Source organism: Chironomus tepperi, unplaced genomic scaffold (genome assembly GCF_022539635.2).
Source record: "Chironomus tepperi strain 1889 unplaced genomic scaffold, CSIRO-AGI_Ctep_v1 contig_223, whole genome shotgun sequence".
NCBI classification, from domain to species: Eukaryota; Metazoa; Arthropoda; class Insecta; order Diptera; family Chironomidae; genus Chironomus; species Chironomus tepperi.
The window spans coordinates 179,458-191,713 of NW_027226345.1; the positions used below are offsets into that span (position 1 = coordinate 179,458).

Sequence of the window (12,256 nt, forward strand, 5' to 3'; positions counted from 1 at the left end):
CGTAAATAAATAAACATTTTGATTAAACAGACAATTTTTGTAATATTTAAAAATAGTTTGTGAATGAGATTCAAAGTTCAAGAAAAAGTTTGTGATTATAACAATATAAGCTCAATGATAAAGACCTTCTCAATTAGTATAGTATTGAGTCTATAAAGAGCAAGACACGACTAAACAGAATAAAAATATAAAAGTTTAATTTGGATTTTTTATAAAATTTTAAGCAAATTTTAAGATGATTGCGATAACTTTATTAGCAGTTCTTATCAGCTTCATTATTTATTATGTGAGAAAGCAGTATACCTATTGGAATCAGTTTGACATTCCACATCTCGCAGCGGAATTCCCATTTGGAAATTTAACATCGGTTGCAAAGAAACAAAGATCGTTTGGAACTGCAATTTTTGACATTTATAACAATTCCAAGGATGATATTTTAGGATTCTACATGTTCTTCAAACCAGCACTGCTAATTAGAGATCCAGTACTCATTAAAAATGTTCTTGCCACTGATTTCGAGTATTTTCGTGATCGAGGTATTTATGTTGATACCAAACGGGATCCAATGTCAGCCAATTTATTTGCGCTCGAAGGTGATGAATGGAAAAGTTTAAGGACATCATTAACACCAGCATTTACATCTGGAAAGTTAAAAGGAGTGTTCGAAAACGTCAAAGGTATCGGAAGTCATTTAGTAGAGTTTATGAAGTCTAAAGCTGAAGAACAAGCTGAAATTGATATTCGAGATCTTTCAATGCGTTATGTGACAGACTGTTTGGCAATGACAGTATTTGGACAAGATGGAATTTCTAGTATTGATGATCCTGATCACGAATTTCTGAAAAATGCCAAAAGGTACAATACAGACAAAAATATGATCAACGTCATCAGGAGAATTTCAAGTATGGTTTGTCCCGGGTAAGTTTGAAGCATCAATGTTTTAAAACTCACAAATTAATAATTTTTATTATTTCCTTAGATTCCTTAAAATGCTGAATATGAAAGGATTGCCTTCATTTATGGAAGACTTTTGCCTTAATATGGTCACTAAAACCATTCAACACAGAGAAGCGAACAACGTTGTTCGAAAGGATTTGATGCAATATCTCATTCAGCTTAGAAACAATAGCACGGCTGAACTTGATGAATGGAAAATCAAACTTTTAGGTTTGTATCAAGAATTAATTCAATTTAGTAAAATGATCCTTATGCACTTAATTCTCTTTAAACAGCCAAAGGAAGTAAAGAAATGAGCTATGATGAAATTGCTGCAAACGTTTTCCTGTTCTATATTGCTGGTGCTGAAACGTCATCATCAACAATCTCATACATGATCTATGAATTGGCACGAAATGATGAATTAATGGCACGAGCCAAAGCTGACATCGAAGAGACTTTAAAGAAACATGATGGGAAAATCACTTATGAATCAATTAAGGACATGCCTTTCATAGACCGGTGTGTAAATGAAACTTTAAGAAAGTATCCAGCACTGCCAATTTTAAACCGTGAATGCACAAAAGATTACAAAATACCTGATATGGACTTTGTGATTAAGAAAGGCACTGCTGTCATTATATCAATTCTTGGAGTCGGACGAGATGATAACATTTTCCCTAATGCTTGCAATTTCGATCCTGATCGTTTCTTAAGTGATCGAATGTATTATGATACTGACATGTTCATGCCATTTGGCTTGGGACCTCGTAATTGTCTTGCATATCGAATGGGATTGATTATGGTGAAAGTTGCAGTTGTTATGCTGTTGAAAAACTTTAAGTTTGAAGCTGTAAGCTACAATGAGCTGGAATATGACTACAGTTCTGTTGTTTTGTTGCCAGAAGAAGGGACATGTAGGGTTAAGATTTCGAAGGAAGAAAAGTGAAGGAATTTAGGAATTATAAGATAACGTAAGGAAATGTAATGTCCATAAGATGTGGAATTGATAAGAATAAATAAAGATTAATGTGAAAATTCCAAAAATTTATTGTTTTATTCAAGTTTTACTGTTTGCCAAATTATCTTGAAAATTTTACGAATCGCTTCGATCGTGATAAACCATGTAGGAATCTCTTAGGGAGAGGGATGATGAGGACTGCTTAAGCATTACACTCAAGCTCCGGAGTAGAGGAGATGGGCGGTCAAGAAGTCGATGCGTAATACTTACTTACTACCTTCTCGAAGTCGCACGAGGGACCATTGTCGCATTTAGAGTTCATCCAATACAGAATCTGTCTTTAGGATCGTAGAAGTTGAGTTTCTTATTCGATGCGGAATGAATAAGTTAATGACCTCTAAGGAATCTGAACAATTCTGACTTTTAACTCCATTTACAAATGTTTTTGCTTTGAAATTCCAATCAACTTCATTCCCAACTCTGAATATCTAATACAACTAATGCCACGTGCGCCTAAAAATACAATTCTTTTAATAACAAGTGACAACACTCACACTATCTTCATCTCAATCACAACACTGTTAAAGAATTGTCCAAATTTTTCGATTCCACATAACAGAAGAGAAGAGAAGAATGAAAAGTTTTCAGTCTTAAATCAGACGTCAAGCTTAAAAGTTTAATTTTCTGATAAAATTTGCAGTTAAATCATGGCAGTGTTCAGCTACAATAATGAAGTTCTACGTGTTTATATCACATGGGGTGGACTTCTTATTTTTAAAATGTTAATCATGTCATTTTTGACAATATTCAATCGCATAAGGAAAGGTGCTGTCGAGAATCCAGAAGATGTACAAAATCCAAATTTTGAGATTAAGAAAGACGAAGATGTTGAAAGAATCAGGCGTGCTCATTTGAACGACCTTGAAAACGTTCCTGCCTTCTTATTAGCAGCACTAATGTGAGATAATGAATTGCAGAATTTTTATGGTCAAAAATCTAGATTCGCAATAAAAATATTTTGAATTTTTAGGTATATTATAACGGAACCTAATCCGACTGTGGCTTCATGGCTTATCAGAATTGCTGTACTGTCAAGAATCTTCTATACAGTTGTTTATGCTATGTATGTGACATAAAAATATTTGAAATATTTCATAATTTTGACTGATTCTTTACAGATATCCAATTCGTCAACCTGCACGTGCCATTTGCTTCTTTACAATGCTTGGAATAACGATATTCATGATTATTTGGTCGATGGCTGTATTTTTCCACATCTAATTATTATCATAAGCACTAATTATAGAGTTAAGTTCTTTGTTTTATTATGTCATCAAGCATTGCTGTATTTTGTAACACTTAAAGTTATCTAGTTATTTAAATAAAGTCCAAATTAAAACATGAATGACTTTTTGGCAACATATTCTTTTCTAGACATAGCTGATGAAATAATCTTGTTTATTTTTGCAATAGTGCGAATGATGTTGTGGTCAAATTTTTGGATGTAGTAGGAAAATTGCTATTTTTAGGTCGCGATGCTTATTGGAAACAACTGACTTTCATTGGATAATCAAATGATATTTACGATGTGGCTTTAATATAGTACTCCTTGAATATGATTTCTGGTTAGTCCATAAAATAGTGACTAGTGGCCAAATTGTGCATTGGTTGTTAACTGATGATTACTTTCGAGTTTTTGGGGGGAAATAATTCATTTCTTCCTAATCATTACTCATTTAAATGTTGTCTGCAAGGTTACCAAACAGACAATAACATCGAAATTAAGCAGCTTCAACTCTGAAATATCCGAGCAACAAAATACAGTCAACTGCATTCTTCAACTAAAAAATGGTTCGAAATCAACTGCTAGGTAGCATGATCAGGCCAACTTCGGTTCTTATCATTGATACGACGACTAAGTCAACCTCGGTGCCCTAACGAACACGTTGTGCTATTCAGGATAACAACTAAATGACTGAGATTGTCAAACTGATGCTGCTTGTTTTGTATAATTCCTTCAAATACTTTCTAATTACATTGTCTGCATGGCTGTCGTGTGAAAAATATTATAACGTCCTTCGATCGAGAATATAAGTAAATTAAGTCATAGGACCAGGGGTAAACGATATTTAAGTAGGCAGATAGCGATGATTTTAAGCCATGACCTATCACAACAATTTCCAGTGAATGTTTACATTCTTTACATCGTCGGCAACTAAAATTCATTTTTTACTTCACTGATTCATGGTTTGCCACAGATATAGTTTGTAACTGACTCTTTGTACTCGAGTTAATCTCTAATGATCAGAAGATAAATAAGAAACTATTGAGACAGTCGAAAAGTGAGTTTGAGTCATAACATGAGTGATTACTGATGAATCGATCATGAAAATGAAATCCATTGCATTCCATCTATCTCTATCTCTATGCATTTACATGTAAGCATTATAAGCCCTTAAACTACTCTCTCAATTTTAGTTGCTATTGTGATTTCAAACAGTCAAGTCATCTAAGTACTCAAATAGAAAAAATATATACAATAAAAACAGGTTTTAATATTTACTTCCGATAAGAAAACAAAAAGTCAAGAAGTTTCTTTAGAAATGATTTTGATAATAATTTTGACAATTTTGATTGTTTTACTGATTTCATTTGTGAAAAGGCAGTATACATATTGGGATAGCTATGACATTCCACATCTTAGAGCTAAATTCCCATTTGGAAATTTAGAGTCGATTGTCAAGAAACAAAGATCATTTGGAACTGCAATTTATGACATTTATAGGAACTCAAAAGATCAAATTTTAGGCATTTATTTGTTCTTTAAGCCTGCAATTCTGATAAGAGATCCAGTTCTTATCAAAAATGTTCTTACTACGGACTTTGAGCACTTTCATGATCGAGGTGTTTATGTGGATACAAAGCGAGACGTTATGTCTGGAAACTTATTCTCACTTGAGGGTAAGGAATGGAAAAGTTTAAGGACACGATTAACACCAGCATTTACATCTGGAAAGTTGAAAGGAATGTTCGAAAACATCAAAAGTATCGGAAGCAATTTAGTTGACTTTATGCAGTCTCATGCTGAAGAACAAGCTGAAATTGAAATTAGAGATATTGCTACACGCTATGTTGCTGATTGTCTAGCTTTAATTGCTTTTGGACAAGAAGGAATCTCATGCATAGACAATCCTGATCATGAATTCAGGACAAATGCTCGAGAATTAAATTCAAATAAAAGTATTTTCGATGTTATAAGGCGTAGTTCAATTTTCATCTGTCCCGGGTAAGTCTCAAGGTCAATGATCAAATAAGTATGTCACTCGATCATCAATGTTTTCATTGTTTATTGCAGTCTAATCAAACTTTTAAGACTCAAAGGATTGCCACCTTTCATTAGGAAGTTCTGCCTTGATATGGTCACTAAAACAGTTCAATACAGAGAGGCTAACAACATTGTACGAAAAGATCTGATGCAATATCTCATCCAGTTGAGAAATAATAGTTCAACGGAGGTGGATGAGTGGAAAATTAAGACTTCAGGTATGTTATTATGCATAGTTAAATGATATCTTCCTGAGGATCACAAATTCTATTCGACTCAGCCACAATTTGGTTCCTTTTGAGTCGACTTTGAGTTTTACTATCCGACAAACAGCTGATTAAGTCATAGAATCAAATTTCAATCTCCATTTCAGCCAAAGATGCCAAATCCATGTCCTATGAACAAATTGCCGCAAATATCTTCATATTTTACATTGCCGGTACTGAAAGTTCATCATCAACGATCGCATACACGCTCTATGAATTAACACAAAATGAAGATTTAATGGAACGTGCGAAAATGGACATTCTAGAGACTTTAGAGAGACATGATGGAAAGATCACTTATGAATCAATAATGGAAATGAAATTTATTGATTTGTGTGTAAAGGAAACATTAAGGAAGTATCCAGGACTGCCAATATTAAATCGAGAATGTACAAAAGACTTTAAAATACCTGACAATGATTTTACCATCAAAAAAGGCACATCAGTCATTATTTCCCTACTTGGAATCAGCAGAGATGAAAAATTCTTCCCAAATGCTGAAAAGTACAATCCTGACCGATTCACAAGCATTGACTTCAATGAAGACATGTACATTCCATTCGGTACTGGACCTAGAAACTGTATAGCATTCCGAATGGGTTTGCTTGTTGTTAAAGTCGCAGTTGTCATGCTTCTTAAGAATTTCAATTTTAAAGCATTAAGCATAAAGGAACTTGAATTTGATTTTGGTACCGTAGGTCTGTTGCCAAAAGAGGGAGAATGTGTGATCAAAATATTAAAAGAAATCAATGCTAAACAAGAATGAATCTGATGGAATGTGCTGAGTCATGGTACTACAAACAGACGGCACGTGGAATTAATCAGGGAATGATTTGAATATCAGGCGACTGAATAATAAAGATACAGACAAGACACTGTCTATTGCCATAAAATAAACGAAAATTTATAACTTTTAATGAGTATTTAGAATTTTATTTATTATAACCTGATTAATACATTTTTAAGCATCTCCAACAATTTAGGAGTTGAGATTTGAACATTTATTTCATTGGACATCCGCCACCCTTCTTGAACAAAGGATCAACGGAATCTGATGGATCATAAAATACTTCAAGATCCTCAATTTGGAATTTATCATTAACTTTAGCAACAGCAACGCCGTAAACTTCTAGGACTTTATTTGATGCTTTTGATTCGTATTTGCTGCCATTTTTGGTTTCTAAGGTAACATCTCCGTTGTTGAGTCCCCAATGTCTGGAAGATTAATTTAAATGTAATTTCAAGGAATCAAAATTCAAGCATTTTTAAAAGCTCACCTCCATTTGAAGGCAACAACAGGTGGTCCACTGTAGACTTTAATACATTCCCACGAGAATACACGAAGTGCACGCTTGAAAAGCTTATGAGAATCGTTAAAGTCTAACTCGCTTGCTTTGTAGGAGTCTCTGTCGCCAATTAATGCGTTGTATGTTCCAAGCTGTTTATAAATAGAATGAGATGATGAAAATTTGTATGAAATTAAGCAAGATTTGCAATATTTTAAGCGGATCTGCGATTTTAAAGTCAAAATTGAGAAAATTCTATATTTTTATCTTTAAATTCCTGTAAAATCATCCACAAACATCATTTTTTATGCCAACTCACCTCCAACATTTGATCGATGGTTTTCCATTCCTTTCCGTTGCATGAGAAACGATATTTGTCCTTGTTGATTGTTCTAATTTGATCAGCACGAACTTTATGAGACATTTCTTTCTCCCAATTCTAATTTTAAATTTAGAAAGTCATCAATTAAAATAAATTCAATTAAGATTTTCAATATTTACATACCTTAACTAAATTGGATACAAGCCATTCTAGTGAGCCTTCTTCATGTTCAACGGTCTTTTCTATAAAAAGGAATAAATGTTATAGAAATTATTAGATTTTGTTCAGGTGATCAGTCATTTTAGGACATATTATGTATGCTGTATTGCTAACAGACGATGAGCCGGCTTTTAGATACTTTAGTGTTATTTCTGTACCATGAAAGCATGCTTTTTGCCGGTTAGGTTATGAAGCAAATCCGAATAAACACGAGAGAATGCTAAAGAGTATACTCAATTATAGGGTTTGGCAAATAATTGGAATATATTCGAATACGATCTTACCTAATCCTCCTTAATTATATTGGTTGATTTTGCTATTGAACACGCTCATTTACTGAGTATGTTCATTGACTCTTAGGAAAATCGAGGATTTGTGGATCGCAAAGTATCTCAAAGAGAAGCAAAGTGCTTGAACCATTGAAGGTGTGGACAAAGTGGACAAAAATACAATTAGTCATCAATTGGATATTAACATGCCATCAACTATTTGAAACGTATTTTTGTCCACTCAGGTTCTATGGAATATCAGCATAAACAACTGAACTGAAATTGTCAATAAAAGAACTGAGCTATCCTCCGCTCTTAAGAGAGCTACTGAAATTGAGCTAGCTACTCGATTTGAGCTAGCTACTCAACTTGAGCTAGCTACTCACGCTATAATGCGCACAATTTGAGTAGATGCTACTCAGTCCTATTAATGGATGTATCAATAAACCATAGAAGAGTAAGCTCAAATTATTAATGAATGTCGCAGTAATTTCAGATTGAATACAATTTGAACACTTTCTGGATATCAAATATCAAAATTTTAAGATTTGTTTAGATTTATAACAAACTTTAAATTAAAATAATTATGCATTTACCTTCTTCATACAGAGCATTAGCCTTCGAGTAGTCAGGAACTACCTTGTACCTCCATTCATGATCCTTATCATTAAGAACAGCATTTGGATCGGTCATAAAATCAGGCAACGACATTTTCCAATTCCTATTTGTCAAAAACGCAAAATTTGTATTCATCATGATGCAGTTAAAGGGCCGATTACGAATAAAAGGAAGAAAAAGTAAATAAAAAAATTTATATCAATTAATATTGAATTGTTTACGTGAGAAATAAAAAGAAAATCATGTGAATGTGTGCAGCCACAACAACACTTTTGAAATTGGTTGTCACAATGCGATTAAACTTTTTTTTCGGGAATAATTGTTAGATTTTACGGACCGGTTCCGATTTGAAAGTGTTTGAGTTGTTGGATAGTGAGAAGCCGGAGCTTCTTTGGTTGTGCCAAAATTAGCTATCAAGAATTTTAATTGGACATTTGCAATGGGAACGTTCAGGACACACCCGACCTCTCCGTGACCAAATCTACATGATCGTCGTCCCTTTCTTACGTATAGGAGAGCCGTTACGAAATAACTGAACAGCCCGACTACAAACACAAGCATTTATCAATTGTTGTTGACGTTCAACTGTAGACCATTAAACGAATTTTGCACTCAACTATATTCACACATAACAGATGATATTTATTTTTGACATAGGTCAGTGTTATACACGCGCTCCGAACTTCTACTCAATATTCTTCCATACACAAATGACTATTCTGATATCAAACAACTAGCTAAGTGGAGGATCACCAAAAGAAATTTGTTTTTGTTGAAAAGTCACGTAGTCCACTTGTGTCGCGTGTGGGAAATTAGAATGTTGATCTCCAAAAAAAATCTATTGATATTCACAGATGGATGGGAATTAATGCAGGATGGAAGCTGTCGATGGACACAGTATTGCTTTTGGGATTGTCAGACGGAAGCTAATTACCACAAATAGAACCGGCAGATGCCGGCAGACAGTAGCCAGCAATAGGGCCAGCTTTGGGCGTCATCTGAGGCTATGGATCAGACTTGATCTTTACGGCCACCAGGGTTAGTAGCCAGCAATTTGTGCTGGATGCACTTTGTCAAATTTGTCAAATTTTCCTTAATTTCTCACCTCTCAAATTGCTTGTTGGACTTGCTTAATAGAATAAATTTGGTGACTGTATTTATCAATAAATTGGTTTGCACTTTTTGCTGGTCGAAAAGAGCCTCACGAGCAGTAAAAAAATACTAATAGCCGAAAAATGATGTGTGTCTGCTTTTATAGATTTTCTTCTTCAATTACTTGTTGGATTCAGTGGAATGTTCTGAATATTTTTTTCTTTTCTTCAGCTGATAATGCACAAATGAAATAGTGTGCTAAAAATTTTATTATCATGTATTTTTCAGCCGTAGATTGATTAAAAATTATGGAATGTTTTTTCGTCGGTTTGGATTGCTTGACATGAGTGGGTTATCGTACTTAGGTCGCTTAAGGAAGAATAATTGTTGTGGATTAAAGATTTTCTTGAATTTGATTAAATTGCTAATTTATTCATTTTGACAACAAATTTGAATTGCAGATAGGGTTATCATCTGATTTTTATAAAATATAAGGATGCTTAAAATATGGAAAAGAATGTCCAGAACATTCTTAAGTTTGGGGGTATTTAGGGGGTCTTAATGGACATTTTTGAGTCTTAAAATTTGAAAAACTATTAAAATTGTGTTAAAATTTTGCAATTAATTGTCAAAAATAATTAAAATTCCCAAAAAATGTTTTTAGACCTGATTTATAACCTGACCTTCAAAAAGGACCAATTTCTCATCCCAAAATATTGCATGAAATTAACAGTAATTGTATTTTTTGAATGGGAAATAAGCATTTTTTTGATTATTTAAACTGCCAAACGAGCCCTCTACGTTATCTTGTTGCTAAAATTTCATGCTTCATCCATCCAGCCAGCCGAATAAAGAAAAATTAAAAGCGTAATTTTTTCAAGATACAAAAATAAGGTTTGATACAAAAATGTCATGAATTATCGTCTTCTTAAATAATTGGGACAATTTGGGGATCTGTCTGTATACATCAGCACTAGACAAAAGTACTGTGTAGCATACATCCCGGCAAAAATTCATCAGATGGCCATCCAATCTGTCGATCAGTAGCAGAGTCTCTAATATTGAATCCATCATAACTTATCGAAACCTTCATAATGTGTTTAAAATATTGGTAAATGCATCTAACTGCACGTAGGCATATGCCCTTAGCTTCACATAATATGTCCGGATTTTTAAAAATTTCCATTCCAATTCTTCCCATTTACCGAACACATCTACTCATAATAAATATTAAAATTACTACAACAACAAAAAAATTAACAATTCTTAAATTATCATAACGACCATCCAAAATTCAAACGATCAACAGTCTCAAAAAATTCAAAAAAATCTCCTCTCATCACACAGCCATCAACCCTACACTGTCTTTATGGTAAATACTCTGTAGAAAAAATTCTCTCTCAATTTTTTGTCTCTCTTTAGCGGTGTCAGTTCATCGTTAGAGTTTATCGAGTATAGAAGCATAAAAAAAAGTATAGTCTGGGATTCAAATTGCAAAAAAAAGAAGGAAGGAAGAAAAAAAAAATAATAATATTTATTAGGGTGGTGTTAATAAATTTTCTAGCAGTTTTACAATAATAAGCTCAAAAATTTTGTTTAATTTTCTAATGATTTATGGCAAAACATCGCATATGCTGCTTAAGAATTCGTGATTGATGTTTGAGTTTGAGAAATAAAATATAAAATAAGCAATAATCAGATGAAAAATAAAGCAAGTGTATAAAGTGGCATAAAAAAATAAAAGAAATAAAAAAAATCAATTGAGGCCGAAAAATTCAATGGCTGTATCAGTTATTAATAATACTAACGTGATGAATTTAACTCGTTCACTTGAAAAAATATTGGATGAGTGTTCTGTAAGCGGTGAATTGGTTCTAGCGAATAGAAAATTAAAGGACTTTCCAAAATATTATGGAAAATTTAATCTCACCGATACGGTCTTTGCAGGTAAGGGTTGTAGGACATTTTGAGTATGTTTGCTATAAAAAACTATATCGAATTAATGACTTACTCCTCTATATTAATACTGACTTGCTCTCTAAAAATAGCCAGATGCATAGAAAATTATTACTTTTTTCCCCTTCATCCCGTCTACCAAACTTTAAATGAAATTTCTTTGTTTTTCGCCCTAAACATAAAACTCTTGTGCACATACACAAGCTCTTGTTTATATCAGCTAGTGAGAATTACTCTCATTTCTTTCGATTCCTGCTGCAAGTGCTCAATTTTTTAAATGACTTTTTTTTGTTCCATACATATACACAAGTACTTCTGTCGAGTTCTGTATAAATAAATAGATCCTTGCAGTGTTGTTGCTTGAGTCTGTCAGGTTCTAATGGCGAGCATTCCATGATTAATCATGCAACTCAGGTTACACAAGTGAATTGTCGATGTAAACACAAAAATATTTTTGTAGCAATTCTTGGAATGGATACATTCCTCATTTATTCAGGTACACATTCTCTCACGTATTTGTGAAACCCAAACGGTTATGAAAAAGGGATTATCAAATTTATTACTTTTGTGTGCTTATACTCATCAGAATAGAAAATTTTGGAATGGAATTTCTGTTGGACAGGATACTGAATGTGATTTATTTAATTGTCACTAAGGATTATTAATTTGTGGGATGAATTTATTCAGGGGTGTAGCTAATGGTAGTCTAGAGTATTGAAGTATCTATTTACCATACTAAGTGAATCCACTATGCAGCTCGAATGGGGTAGTATTTGTGAATTTGGGATTTTTGCTTCAAAAAATCCAGCAAATTGATGAATTTTGTTCAAAAATAAGAATTGAGCAGATAAAACCCTGAATACCACCCTGAGTTTTAGTACGGAGAGACTTAATGACTTCTTTATGAGAACAAACTAACTTGATTCTGATACTGGTTTAACAAGTCTTCAATAAAATACGATCAGATTGATTCTTAAGTCTTACTTACTTACGAAAATCGATGGCT

The 12,256-nt window shown here is 33.3% G+C and overlaps 5 protein-coding genes across 6 annotated transcripts in view; 4 read left to right on the forward strand and 1 right to left on the reverse strand.

The window, feature by feature from the left end:
* The first annotated feature begins 235 nt into the window (after window positions 1-235).
* LOC139091101 (cytochrome P450 6d3-like) lies at window positions 236-1,933 on the forward strand. Its single transcript, XM_070641045.1, has 3 exons — window positions 236-918; window positions 980-1,167; window positions 1,233-1,933. Exons 1-3 carry the CDS (start codon window positions 236-238, stop codon window positions 1,883-1,885), a joined length of 1,524 nt encoding a protein of 507 aa, XP_070497146.1. The 3' UTR covers window positions 1,886-1,933.
* A 626-nt stretch (window positions 1,934-2,559) lies between these two features.
* On the forward strand, window positions 2,560-3,302 carry LOC139090920 (microsomal glutathione S-transferase 1-like). Its single transcript, XM_070640806.1, has 3 exons — window positions 2,560-2,855; window positions 2,928-3,020; window positions 3,076-3,302. Exons 1-3 carry the CDS (start codon window positions 2,605-2,607, stop codon window positions 3,176-3,178), a joined length of 447 nt encoding a protein of 148 aa, XP_070496907.1. The 5' UTR covers window positions 2,560-2,604; the 3' UTR covers window positions 3,179-3,302.
* Window positions 3,303-4,410: 1,108 nt separating this feature from the next.
* On the forward strand, window positions 4,411-6,411 carry LOC139090909 (cytochrome P450 6d3-like). Its single transcript, XM_070640792.1, has 3 exons — window positions 4,411-5,183; window positions 5,253-5,440; window positions 5,596-6,411. Exons 1-3 carry the CDS (start codon window positions 4,501-4,503, stop codon window positions 6,252-6,254), a joined length of 1,530 nt encoding a protein of 509 aa, XP_070496893.1. The 5' UTR covers window positions 4,411-4,500; the 3' UTR covers window positions 6,255-6,411.
* Window positions 6,392-9,427, reverse strand: LOC139090915 (uncharacterized). Its single transcript, XM_070640799.1, has 6 exons — window positions 9,308-9,427; window positions 8,181-8,305; window positions 7,280-7,338; window positions 7,094-7,213; window positions 6,766-6,926; window positions 6,392-6,703 (listed from the first exon to the last, which is right to left on the reverse strand). Exons 2-6 carry the CDS (start codon window positions 8,293-8,295, stop codon window positions 6,490-6,492), a joined length of 669 nt encoding a protein of 222 aa, XP_070496900.1. The 5' UTR covers window positions 8,296-8,305; window positions 9,308-9,427; the 3' UTR covers window positions 6,392-6,489.
* A 1,315-nt stretch (window positions 9,428-10,742) lies between these two features.
* The window catches only part of Lrch (Leucine-rich-repeats and calponin homology domain protein), a 50,379-nt gene continuing 48,865 nt past the window's right edge, over window positions 10,743-12,256 (forward strand). For both annotated transcript variants that reach the window (XM_070640777.1, XM_070640775.1), the window contains exon 1: window positions 10,743-11,241. In XM_070640777.1, coding sequence (XP_070496878.1) covers window positions 11,073-11,241 — 169 coding nt within the window. In that variant the 5' untranslated portion in view covers window positions 10,743-11,072. The remainder of the gene's footprint in view (window positions 11,242-12,256) is intronic.